Source organism: Arvicola amphibius, chromosome 7 (genome assembly GCF_903992535.2).
Source record: "Arvicola amphibius chromosome 7, mArvAmp1.2, whole genome shotgun sequence".
NCBI lineage: Eukaryota > Metazoa > Chordata > Mammalia > Rodentia > Cricetidae > Arvicola > Arvicola amphibius.
In genome coordinates, this window is record NC_052053.1 from 49,016,215 (window position 1) to 49,029,149 (window position 12,935).

The following is a 12,935-nucleotide window of genomic DNA, read 5'->3' on the forward strand; positions in this document are numbered from 1 at the left end:
TCCAAAGCTACAGAGAAACCCTGTCTCGAATAAATAAATAAATAAACAAACAAATAAATAAAATTAAAAATATTTTATTTTTGTGTGCATTGGCGTTTTGCTTGAACATATGTCTATGTGAGGGTGTTAGATCCCCTGGAACTGCAGTTATAGACAGTTGTGAGCTGCCATGTTGGTGTTGGGAGTTGAACCTAGGTCCTCTGGAAGAGCAGCCAGTGCTGCCAGGGCTCTTAACCACTGAGCCATCCCTCCAGTTCCCTCTGAAAATGTTTTATTATTGTGTTTATGTTGCATATGATGTGTGTGGTGGGGTTGTGGAGGCCAGAGGACAACTTGCCAGTTTGTTCTCCAATGAGCGGGTCCCTGGGGGCTGAACTGCATTGCCAGTCCTAGACGTCTTTTCCAGCAGGCATGTGACTGCTATTAACCTCCAAGAGCCCCAGGGAACTGGATCAGGACAAGTTGCAGAAGGGGAGGAGATGGGCTCAGTGAGAAGGACCGGGGGCTGGGGGTCTGACTGAGCGTGAGACTGTGGGTGACTCTGAATTTGGGTGGTGTGAAGAGAAGATTCTGGGATGGAGGCTATTGCCTAGTTAACTGCAAGAGGACATTCACCCAAAGTCTACAAGCACTCTAACACTGGCCCCACCCCAGCCACCGTGAGTGTCTTTTGATTAGTCGAGCCACTGGGAGTACAGGATCAGATCTGAATTAACAAGGAGCCCTGGGTCTTTGAGGTAGCTCAGTGGAGAAAAGCGCTTGCCGTAAGGACTGAAACCCAGGGTTCAATCCCGGAGTCCCACATGGTGGAAGGAGAGAACCAATTTCTGAGAGTTGTTCTCTGACCTCTGTACATGTGTGATCCAAGTGTGTGCACATGTCTTGGGTCCTGGGCTCTGACCTAAAGAGAACTTATTGGGTCCTACATGGCAGGAGGAGAAACCAAATCCATAGAGCTGTCCTCTGACCTACAACACTTGCACACCATGCACGCCTGCCTGCACACACACGCCCAATAAATAAAGTTGTTTCTTTTCTTTTCTTTTCTTTCTTTCTTTCTTTCTTCTTCTTTTTTTTTTTTTGTAAGTCCAGGAAGACCCTGCATTTGGCCTAAGTTTCAGAAGGAGGAGCCATGGTGTAAGGAGGGTAAATAGATCTGTAATTTTAAGACTGGTATTTCTAGAAGACTCTAAAGTCTGGTCCAATGTGGCCTGGGTCTGAGTGCTGGGAAGGGCTGGCAAAGCCTCATCGTAAGGTGGGTGGTTAAAGCTGGGAGACCACCAAGGATGAACACTCTGAAAAAAGAGAACACTACAGATAGACAGAGGAAATGGTGTCTCTCACCCAGCACCCTGAAATCCCCCATTCCCTTTAACATATTTCCGCCACACAATAATCGGATCAGTGGACCTTGTCTGCATGGCCAGAGGCTGCAGGGCCTGTACCGGCTAAAGGGCTCTGCCCTCTGGGGCTGATTAAATTTGTTGCCTGCAGCTGCCCGGACAGTGTGGCTTCTAGTTTGGCTGAGACTCTTGGCCAAAAACACAGTAAACTCTGAGCTCCTACAGGGTTCGCCCTTGACTTGGACAGTAGCAGTTCCCCACCTGGTTGTCCTGGTAAATGTCCTTAGGTGTCCAGACACACATGCACCTTTGGGGAGGCAAGAGGTTAAAGTTAAGTGTCTTCTTCCGCCATTCTCCACCTTAGTTTTTGAGAACCTGGAGCACACTGGTTCTGCTAGACTGGCTGGTCAGTGAGCTCTTGGGACCTGGCCACTTCTGCTTCCCGTCGCTGGGTTATAGATGTGCACCGCCATACTGGGGTTTTACAGGGGTGCTAGGAATCCAAACTCAGGTCTTCATGCTTAGAATGCAAGTGGCTAACCACTGAGCCATCTCTGAGATCTCTAAACGCTCCTTTAATAGCCCTTCCCTTGTGACCCAGTCTGAGACCTGCTTCTTCACGACGAGGTACGCTGGGTGGCACTGACTCACAGAAAGTTTCAGGTCCCCAACATCCTATCCCTGAGCCGTACTTGAGTCCCTCCACCCCCTAGTCAGACCTACAATTCAGCAGAATCCTGGGACAGCCAAGCACCAGGGAAGGCTGGGGTGGGGACAAGGGCAGCCTTTTGTCAAAACAATGATACTTTATTATAAGGGTATGTGTTCTTGTCTCCAGAGGTCAAGTGTCACTGTTCTGGGTTCTTCTGCAGTTAAGTACTGACCATCCTGTAACATTTTTTAAAGATTCGATTTTTTAATTTTAATTTTATGTGTATTTTGCGTGCATGTATGTTGTAACACTTGCAAGGAGGTCAGGAGACTTTGGAATCCCCTAGACTGGAGTTATAGATAGCATGAGCTTTTATGTGGGTACCAGGAACCGAATCCAGGTCCTCTGCAGATGCTCTTAACTGGGAAACCATCACTCCAGCCCCATCCTTCTTCTTTTTTTGGGGGGGGTCTCTATAGCCCAAAGGCCTTGTCCCTCGGGCCTTCACTTTTTAATCTCACAATGGTCACAGGAGGTGGGGGGAGGATGACAGAGCCCAAGGCTGAGAGTAAACGAGCCAGGGGCAAGGTTGAGAGGTTGAGGGAGAACCAGCAGTTTGCTGATTGCAGGGTACAAAAAAAAAAAAAAAAAAAAAAAAAACAAAAAAAAACAAAAAACACTGCTGGGGAGGACGGGAAGCTAAGAACAGCTCTGTAGAAAGGAAGGAGGCCAGGAAGAAGGCAGAGGGATGTCCTGGGGGAAGAGAGAGGCAGACAGGAAGGAAACAGAGTCCTTTTCAGACCAGGAGAGCTAACCATCCCTTTAGAACACTTAGGGGTCTTTAAGTTTCCTACTGAGGCCTTCTCTCTGCAGGACAGCAGCCTTCTGAGGCCTTCTGGAAAGTGACTTGAGAGTCAAAGGCAGAGCCAATCGGTGGCAGACAAATGTAATCCCTAACTCCTCAGGTTAAGGCAGGAAGATGGTGGTTCAAGGCCTGTCTGAGCAACTTAGTATAACCCTGCCTCAAGGTAATAAGTAAAAAGAGGGCTGGAAGTTTGTCTCTGCAGCAGTTCTTAACCTGTGGGTCGTGACCCTTTGGGGAGGGTGAATGACCCTTCACAGGGGTCACATATCAGATATCCTACATATTAGATATTTACATTATGATTCATAACAGTAACAAAATTACAGTTATGAAGTAGCAATGAAATGATTTTATGGCTGAGGTCACCACAACATGAGGAACTGTATTATAGGGTTGCAGCACTAGGAAGTTGAAAACTACTGGCCTCATGGTAAAGGGCTTGCTTACCTGGGCTCAGTGCCCTGTACCACCCCCTAACACATATACGTGCAAATAAAAATAAAATGGATAAACAGATAAGCAAATTGAAAATGAAAAGTTGAGGCTGGAGGGACGGCTCAGCAGTACTGTGCCTGCAGAGGACCCTAGTTCGGTCCCTAGCACTCACACCAGGTGGCTCACACTGCCTAGAACGCCAGCTCAAGAGGCTCCAGCACCCTCTTCTGGGCCCCTGTAGGTACTACACTCATGTGCACAGACGCACACAATTTCAAAACAATAAAAATAGCCAGGTGTAAAGGAATACACCTTCAATCCTAGGGATTGGGAGGCAGAGGCTGGTGGGTCTCTAAAGTTTCAGGCCAGCCTGGGCTATATAGTGAGATTCTGCCTCAATAAACAAACAAACAAATAAATAAATAAATCTTTTAAAAATATTTTGGGTAATTCTGATTAAAAACCCAGACAGGCCAGCACCTTTAATCCCAGCACTCGGGAGGCAGAGGCAGGCGGACCTCTGTGGGTTTCAAGGCCAGCCTGGTCTACAAGAGCTAGTTTCAGGACAGGCTCCAAAGCTACAGAGAAACCCCGTCTGGAAAACAAACAAACAAACAAACAAACAAAACAAACAAACCAGGAAACTCCCCGGCCATCCTCTATGTAAGCGTGTGGGAACTGCACGTGTGCTGGTGCCGTGTACTGAACAGGCTGGTGGTTGGGGGCAGTATCCCTTTAAGACACCTCAATTGCCAAGACACATTCCTATGATTAACCAAACACCTGAACACGGCAGTAGGCACACAGGAAGCAACGTTCCTTCTAGCCTTTCTCCTGGAGGGTGTGCCCTTGACTCCCGAGAGCCCTGCGCCCTCCTCAGCACCCAGTGCCTGCCTGACCTTAGGCAGGGGTCACCAGCTCCAGCTGGCTCCCCGGAGGGGAAAACAGCGCTTTGAACAGCTAGGAAAGTTAAACAAACGCAGATCTGCCAGATGCGTTTTGTTGTTTACGAACAAACAATGGCCGGGCGCTTCTTCTCTGGACAGTGAGGGAGTGTGTCCGAACCATGCCTGCTCGTCTCTGAAGAAAGAGGGATTGTTCCCAGGACAAAGATGCAAGGGCAGCTTTGGGGCCTGGGATGAAGTCACCACTGCTCTTCCCTCCTGTCAGAAAAGGGACAGGAAATACTGTCTCTGGGGACCCAGAGGAATGCTAGCTGCTCTCCCTGTAATAAGATGCTTTGGGCCTCTTTTTAAAAACACAATAACAAACTAAGAAGAAAGAAAAGGAAAGAAAGAAAAAGAAGAGCTGAGAGGTATCCTAGGTCACCTACAAGTATTATTTTCATTTTGGTTTTCGTTTGTTTTTTTTTGGTTGTTGGGTTTTTTTGGTGGGGGTTGTTTTGTTTTGTTTTGAGACAAGGTCTCTCTGCAGCCTTAGCTACACTGGAACTCACTGTGTAGACCAGGCTGGCCTTGAACTCAGAGATCCACCTGCCTCTGCCTTCCTAGTGCTGAGATGAAAGGGGTGTGCTACTGCACCCAGCCCTCAGTTGAATTTTGAGTACAAGAGAAACATCCTTCGGAGAGTGGGCTAACTTAGTGAGTGGGTAAGGTGCTTGCTGGGTAAATGTGAGGATCCACGTTCAGATCCCCAGCGACCCTTGGAAAGCTGAGCACGGCAGTGTGCACCTGCAATCCTAGCACCAGAGAGGCAGGGATAGGAGCCCTGGGGCGCACTGGCCAGCCAGCCTAGTCAAACTGTCAGTGATGGATGCTGTATCCAAAAATAAGGTGATGAGCAATATAGGAAGGCACCCAAAATGTGACTTCTGCATGTGCCTGAATGAGAGATTAAAAAAGAGAGAAAGAAAAATCTAAATATCATTGGGTGTCTCACGCATTTAATCCCAGCACTTGGAAGGCAGAGGCAGGTGGATCTCTGAGTTCGAGGCCAGCCTGGTCTACATAGAGAGTTGGATAGCTAGGGCACATAGTGAGACCCTGTTAAAAAAAAACCTGGATGGTGTGGCTTGAGTCTGTAATCCTGACACGGGGGGTGGGGGCTGAGGCAGGAGATTGCTAAATTTGAGGCCAGCCTTAGCTACCTACATAATGAGTACCAAGCCAATCAGGACATCCAGACAAAGACAGTCCCCAAACAGTATTAAAACCCAGCAGAGAACAACTGTAATCTAGAGAAAAGCAAGTGTCGGTTTACAGGGGAACGGAGATGACATTTCTGTGGTGACTTGGCCCTGCAGGATGACATGCACGTACCACTCACGCTGCAAGGAGACGCGGCCCTCTTTATACCCAACCACTGATGGCTAGAAGAGCAAACCAGAGCACTGTTGTGGAAACAGCCACTTAAACACAAACCAGGGAAAATGAAGAGACTACGTTCACTCTGTCCCGGGAGCAGTCACTCGTCTGGAATCTTAAACACAGCTCGGATTCCAGACAGAAACAAAAGGGGACACAGAGACTTTAAAAGGGCAAAGACAGAAGGGGCCCCAGACAGCACGTGTGGGTTGGCTCCTTGGATTGGCAGGGCTTTAGACAGGGCCTGACTACGTAGTCTAGCTTGGTCTTGAACCCTCCACCCCTCCCCCCCCCCACCTCAGCTTCCCTAGTGCTGGAATGACGAGTGTGTACAGCCTTGGCTCCCTTTGGAATCTGACTGTAAATCTGTGGGGTGTGGGCTGATGTGGATCAAAGTGATAACACTTTGTGGAAGCCGATTAACCCACCCATCTAGTGTTCCGTGCTCCACCTAAACCCTAAAAGAGAAATGCAAAACGGATGCAGCCAAGCATTCTGCTTTCAGTTCATAAGGACTATGCTCCGGAACCCATAGATTATGAGACCTCAGGTCTCATAAAGACACCTACCTCATCACGCTCAGGGGAGTACCTAACCTACCACACCGATCTACAAGGCATGGTTTGGATCTGCCTTGGCCAATGGATGAGGCTGGGTTTCCTGGCTTTATTTCTCTAGCTGCTCCTTTGTCCTTGGCTCCCCACTGCTTTCTGGATAGGTGCCCCACCCAGAAAGCTCCAACCCAGCACCCACACACTGTGTTTAGTCTCCCCTGCATGCACACGCCTTAAGGCCCGATCCTCATAGACCCTAGGTTAACTCCAGTGAGACAAAGACCTTCACAGACTCTGAGGACATTTCTCCCCATCTCTTCCAAGAGTACAAAGCTGTTGCTTCTAGATCAAAGCAAGCACCTCCATGATGGGTTTATGGGGGTGCCAGGTGGAAAAGAGAAACCTCCAGTGCCTCATGGCTGAAAGGCCGTCTTGTCAAATTCCATCACCCACCAGAGGACAAGTGCAGGCCCAGGCGCATGCGGTGATGGTCTAGACACAGGGCATGCAGTGTGACACAAGCCATGTCTGAAGCTCATTAGATCCAGGAGAGAGTAAGGGAGCACAGAGAGAGGGTGCGGGAGAAGGGCAGCCTGGGATAACCTTGGAACAGAGGCTAATGAAATACATGGCTGAGTCCTAAAGGCTGGGGGATGACCCTCTGCAGTGACGAGCAACCTGCAGATACTCTGAGATACCATATCTGAGCCTGAGTGAAGGAAAAGGAAGAGGGAAACTGGCCCTTGACCTCAGATGGTCTCCAGAGCCGAGGTGAGCGTGACTGCCTGAGTCACTAGAAGGGTAGTTAGTGGCACTCTTGGATCGGCGTGATGGGAAGACAGTCTGGTGACTGCTGGGTACAGGACACACTGGATGAGGAACAAATGGGAATGGGACAGGCCTGGCAGTGGCTAAAACACAGAGCCAGGTAGTTGCTTTGCTGACTCCAGGGCCAGCATGGAAGCAGAGAGCTGAGGGAGGACGTGCAGTGTTATCCTCGAGGTGATACATGGGATGATGAGTGGAGAAAAAAATCTAAGCTCAGAACATTTACTGACCCACCAGGACTGTATGATAGACAAGAGATAGGGGGTGGGGGCTCTAGCTCAGAAGTAGAGCATTTGACTAGCTTGCCTTAGGTGCTAGGTTCAATCCCAGTGTTGTCAGAGAGGGATAGAGGAAAGCAAAGGAGAGAAAGGGAGCAAGAAGAAGGAGAGAGGCAGGGAGAGAGAGAAGGAACGTCCTGGTCGTTTTTTAAGCACATAAAATCAAGGAAAAAATGTAAACATCCTGTCAAGGAAGCCTGTTGCCCCAATAAACAATGAAGCTTACACTTTTTTGGTTCATGCCATGGATGTGGCTCAGTGGCCACATCCCCAGCTCCCTATATATGGGGAAAGCTGCTGCTTGTTTACCATCCTGGGTCTTGGGAGGGACAGGCAGGAGGATCAGGGGGCATCTTTAGCTACATAGTGACTTCAAGGCCGGCCAGGATTGTCAAAGACCCTTTCTTAAACCAAACCAAACAATCAAAACCAATAAAAAGTCTCAGGGAAAAAACGGTTAATGATCCAAACACTTCCGGTCCTCTGCAGGTGTCTGCCAAGGCTTGTGAAATCTTCAGAAGCCACTAAAGGCATCCATAATTGCTTCCTCTACAACTTCCTAGAGAGTTACTGGGGAAAAGCAATGCTCACCACCTGGTGATCGATGAAGCCGATTTTCCAGCTGCAGAGAGACGTGTGCGTGCCGCTCTGCTCAGGCTGGTGAGACCATCTGGGCTCCTCAGTGGAAGCCCCACATCTCTCAGATTCCTTCCAAGAGATTAATGGGTTTCACTGTGCCGGACCCCAGACAGACACAAAAGCAGAGCTCAACAGGCCTCTAAAACTCCAGTGAGTCCCTGCACTGCACACGAATAGTCAATGGCACTATCTGTCATCTACTCAATGACCTAGACCTCAGATAAGCTAGTCCAGGTCTCAGTGATGGGATCAGAGAAGCCTGGAACCCGACCTGTAACTCTGCTGGAGACTGTTAATCTAATACATGAACAGGGCTTCACTGAGGACTGTAAACCAGGAGGCTGAAAGCGCTCCTGCTTTGAGCTTGGCTCACTGGGAGTTCAGTGGGGTGGGAAGGCAATCTCACCTCCCACAAAGGAAAGCTTTAGGCTAGGTGCAGGGGGCCAAGTCCCCAACCCAGGTGCAGTGGGACAAGCTCGCTAACCCAGGAGCAGTGGGGCAAGCCTGCTATCCCTTTAGAGCCTCAGTTCTTCAAAGCCAGCATCAACCATGTCAAGGATTCCAGGATAGCCCAGAACATAGCGAAACCCTGTCTCAAAACAAAGGGCTAAAAAGAGCTGAATATAGAATAGTTTAATCTAAACCAGTCAGAACCAGTAAGCTACAAACCAACAAAACAATAAAAAGAACTTAAGCAATAAACAAACTGGGCCGGACACACACCTCAGAGTAGAAGCAATACATTCATTTATGAAAGAATGGCTAGGACAGAAAGATCTGATTATTAAAACAATCTGTTTTCCAGAGGACACACAGAAAACAACTAAGAGAATTGAAGGTGTAAACTGCACTACATTGAGATGGCTCAGCCAGCATGTTAAAGATGCCTGCTGCACAAACCTGGTGCCCTAGTTCAATCCCTGTATCTACATAAAGTGGAAGGAGAGAGCAGACTCCAGGAAGCTGTCTTCCCACCAGCAGAGCCCTGCAAACCAGCGCCATCCAGCTTCTAAGACAGACTGAAGGGTCTGTGGGGCCTTGTTCTGAGCATAGCAGAAACCAGGGAATATCCTCTGACCTGTGCCACTAAGGAAACTTGGGGACCTGGAGAAGAAGGTCTGCAGGCAGGGGCTGCACCGGGAAATCAGCTAGGAAAACCACTAATGAAATCAGAGCATGTAGGCAGCCACGCTTAGCCCTGAGGTCAGTCCAGGCTGCCTGGGTGTCACCCCCAGCTGGATCTTGTGTGACCCCACAGACCCCACCACCTCCCTATGCTCCGGGCTCCTGAGCAATGGGATCACATCACAGACCTTATACTGGGGAGGGTTAACCCGAAGTCACAGCCAATGTCAGTTACTGCTCTAAAAGTGAGTACAGGGCTAATCAACCTCCCAAACCATCAGTGTACCAACAAACCCACAGGATGCAACCCTTTCAACTTTTTGATCTCACTATGTAGCCCTGGCTGCCTTGAAACTTGCTATGTAGACCAGGCTGGCTTCAAACTCACAGAGACTGACCTGCCTCTGGCTCCCGAGTGCTGGGACTAAAGATGTACACCACTGCACCTTGCTGAGCCAGAATCTCTTGCAGCCCAAGCTGGCCACAAACTCACTGTGCAGCCAAGGAAGATTTTGAGTCCAAGATCTTCTTTCCTTTCTCTCCCAAGCAAGTTCCACGGCCTTTTTTATTTTGTTTTTAAAATTTATTTTGTATCCATGTGTGTGTGCACATCCTGTGTGTGAAGGTCAGAAGACAACGTGTAGGACTCCGTTTTCTTCCACAATGTGAGTGTTGAAGAGCAAACATCAGGATTGAGGGCTGAGGTCTTATCCCCTGAGCAGTCTTGGGCTCTCTCTGTCTCTCTCTCTCTGTCTCTCTCTGTGTGTCTCTCTCACACATACACACACACACACACACACATACTTTTTGAGGCAGTGTCTTGCTAAGTATTCAGTTCCATCCTCCAATCTGTAATTCTCCTGCCTCAATCCCCCACCCCCAATGCTGGGATTAAGGAAGGGCCTGTGTGACCACACGGAGCTATGCATTCCTTCAGAAGAATGGTAGCTAAGCTATAGGAAAGAAGAGATGACATCACAACACCACATACGAAAATACCACAAATATGTATTTGTTGACAGACACTCTTTCCAGTATTTCTTGAGATTTCACAACGTACTTAAATGTCAGTCTAATTTAACTGCAGACAGCTTCAACAAATAGAGTTGTGTTTGCAGATCCTCCTGACAGACTGTATGACTCCCAGGCCTGGACTAGGGACTGGGGACACTCCTTAAAAACAAAAGGAGGCTTCAGTGGGTAAGAGCACTGGCTGCTCTTGCAGAGGAGACAGGTTCAGTTCCCAGCACCCACGTGGTAGCTCAGTCTGTGACTTCTGTTCCAGGGGATCCCATGCACTCTTTGAACCACTTTGGGGACCAGGTACATAAACACAGGTAGGCAAAACACTCATACACATAAAATAAAATAAATAAGTCTGTTTTTGTTGTTGTTTTTTGAAACAGGGTTTTTCTGTATAGTCCTGGTTATCCTGGAACTTGCTCTGTAGACCAGGCTGGCCTCAAACTTGAGAGATCACCTGCCTCTAACTCCCAAGTTCTGGAATTAAAGGTGTGTGCCACCAACACCTTCTTAAAATAAATAAATCTTAAACAACAACAACAACAAAAACTTTTTCAGGGACATGATTTGAGTGTTGGATGCTCTCACAGAGGACCTGAGTTTAGTTCCCAGCACCCATGTCGGGTGGCTCAGCTCACAACAGCCTGTTAGCTCCAGTTTCTAGGGTATCAGATTCCTTCTTCTGGCTTCAGGGGACATCTGCACACATGTGGTATACATACAAACCAACTGTCTCTGGCTCTGTCTCTCTCTTTAAAAATGTGCCAAAACTGTGGACATGTGGTGCATACCTTTAATTCCAGCACTCAGAGGCTGAGGGGGCAGATATCTGTGAGGCCATCTGGTCTATAGATATAGTGAGTTCCAGACAGCTAGAGCGGTTACATACAGAAACCCTGCTGACTCAAAAAGCAAAAAACAAAAACCAAACATTGCAAAGCAAGGGAAGGTGAAGCGGGAGAGGCCAGAGGAACCTGGTAATTTAAGTGAGGCGGATGGGAAAGTCTGCTCAGAGAAGGAAACATTCATTCCGGAGAAACAGGCCCTGAGGTGTGTGGCAAAGGCTCTGAGGGAGAAACCACCCCCCCACCCCAGCACAAAGACCCGGAGGTCAGAGCACAGAGAAGCCAGCCAGGAACTACACAGCTGGAGGAGAGGGGCGGGGGAGGGGTGCAGCTTGCGGCACTTCCCATTTTCTGACTCAGCCCTCCAACGGAATGGACACCTGCTAAGGAGGGAAAAGCAGTTTCAGTTTGGGGAGCCGGCTACAGTGCTAAACTGTGGGCAGAGGGTCAGCGGCAAGAGCACAGCAGAGCCCTAAACAGGACGAAGATGGAAAGCTTTGCAAAGGTCAAGGCGAGTTCACAAGCAGGGCAACAGGCCAGGCCCCGCCAGAGCCTGTATATTTATTGTATCTTTATACTGCGCGGTTCTGTCCTCTGCTTCCCAGCTGCTTCACAAAATACAATGACTTTAATCCCAGCACTCTGGAGGCAGAGGCGGGTGGATGTCTGAGATTGAGGCCAGCCTGGTCTACAGAGTGAGTTCCAGGACAGCCAGAACTACACAAAGAAACCCTTTCTTAAAAAACACAAACAAACAAGCAAAATGCCTTTCTTGATGACTGGTTCAGTAGAGAATGTTATAAAGCTCAGGGCTTCAACACACGCTGGTTCCTTGATCTTGGAGTTGTGGACATGCGGGCCAGCTAAGTGGATGCGACGAGAGGCCTTACAAGTGGGCCCTGTGAGCCTGCACTGACGGGACACCAACTACAGGCTCAGGTAAGAAGCTCAGCAAGTAAAGGAATCAACTCCTCCAAGTTGTCTTCTGACCTCTAAACATACATCATGACATGTGTTAGCATACTCACGTAATAGACACACACGTGCACACACACACACACGTTGGCCATGAATTTCCAATTTGCTGGCCTCTGCCTTCCATGCACACCATCACACCTGATTCTAATTTTATTATATATATTTTATGTGTATGAGCATTTTGCCTGAATGTACGCATGTGTACCACATTTGTCCTTTGTACCCAAGGAGGTCAGAAGAAGGTCTTAGACCTCTTAGAACTGGATTTATAGCCACCATGTGGGTGCTGGGAACTGAACCTGGGTCCTCTGCAAGAGCAGTTAGTGCTCTTAACCAATGAACCCTCTCTCCAGCCCCTGTTTTTTGTTTTTTTTTTTTTTGTTTGTTTGTTTTTTCTAGCCAGGGTATTACTATGTCACCCTGGCTGGTCTAGAACTCAATATATAGACTAGGCTGGTCTTGAATTCACAGAGGTCCACTGGCCTCCTCTACTGCTCAAGTGCTGAGATTAAGGTGTGCGGTACCCACCTGCCCCCAATCCCCTGTTTTTGTTCAAGACAGGGCCTTACTATGCAGTCTTGCAGACGTGGAACGCATTGAGTAGCCCATGTGGTCACTACATTTGCAGAGAACTTCCTGCCCCTGCTTCCCCAGCGCTAGCAGTACAGACAGTACAGACACCACCATCCATCTTTTGGGGGAAGACATTACCGATTTCCTCTCCTGCTTCAGCTCCTGCACGTAGCGCATCAGGTCCACCGTGATCTGTGATGTCATGTTCTCGGAGATGACCTCATGCTGCCCGGCATAGTCGTTCATCTCATTCAGGGTGGAAAGAAACGCCTTGCATGCTGTGTACCTGGGGAGAGAGAGCACACGGGCTCTCCTCAGAGGAGCCCACCTTCACCTCCATCCTCACATACTGTCCGTGAGGAAAGAGTAATTAAAATCTGGCTGCTCTGCACCTGCCTCCCGTGGGAGCTTGCCAGTTCATTACACAACGGCTCAGAATTCATTATAACAAACACGGCCCCAGGTGTCCTGTG

The 12,935-nt window shown here is 48.7% G+C and overlaps 1 protein-coding gene across 12 annotated transcripts in view; it reads right to left on the minus strand.

Annotated features, from left to right (window-relative positions):
* The window catches only part of Fnbp1 (formin binding protein 1), a 115,990-nt gene that overhangs the window by 57,539 nt on the left and 45,516 nt on the right, over positions 1 to 12,935 (minus strand). For all 12 annotated transcript variants that reach the window (XM_038335813.2, XM_038335822.1, XM_038335821.1 and 9 more), the window contains exon 4: positions 12,601 to 12,748. In XM_038335813.2, coding sequence (XP_038191741.1) covers positions 12,601 to 12,748 — 148 coding nt within the window. The remainder of the gene's footprint in view (positions 1 to 12,600; positions 12,749 to 12,935) is intronic.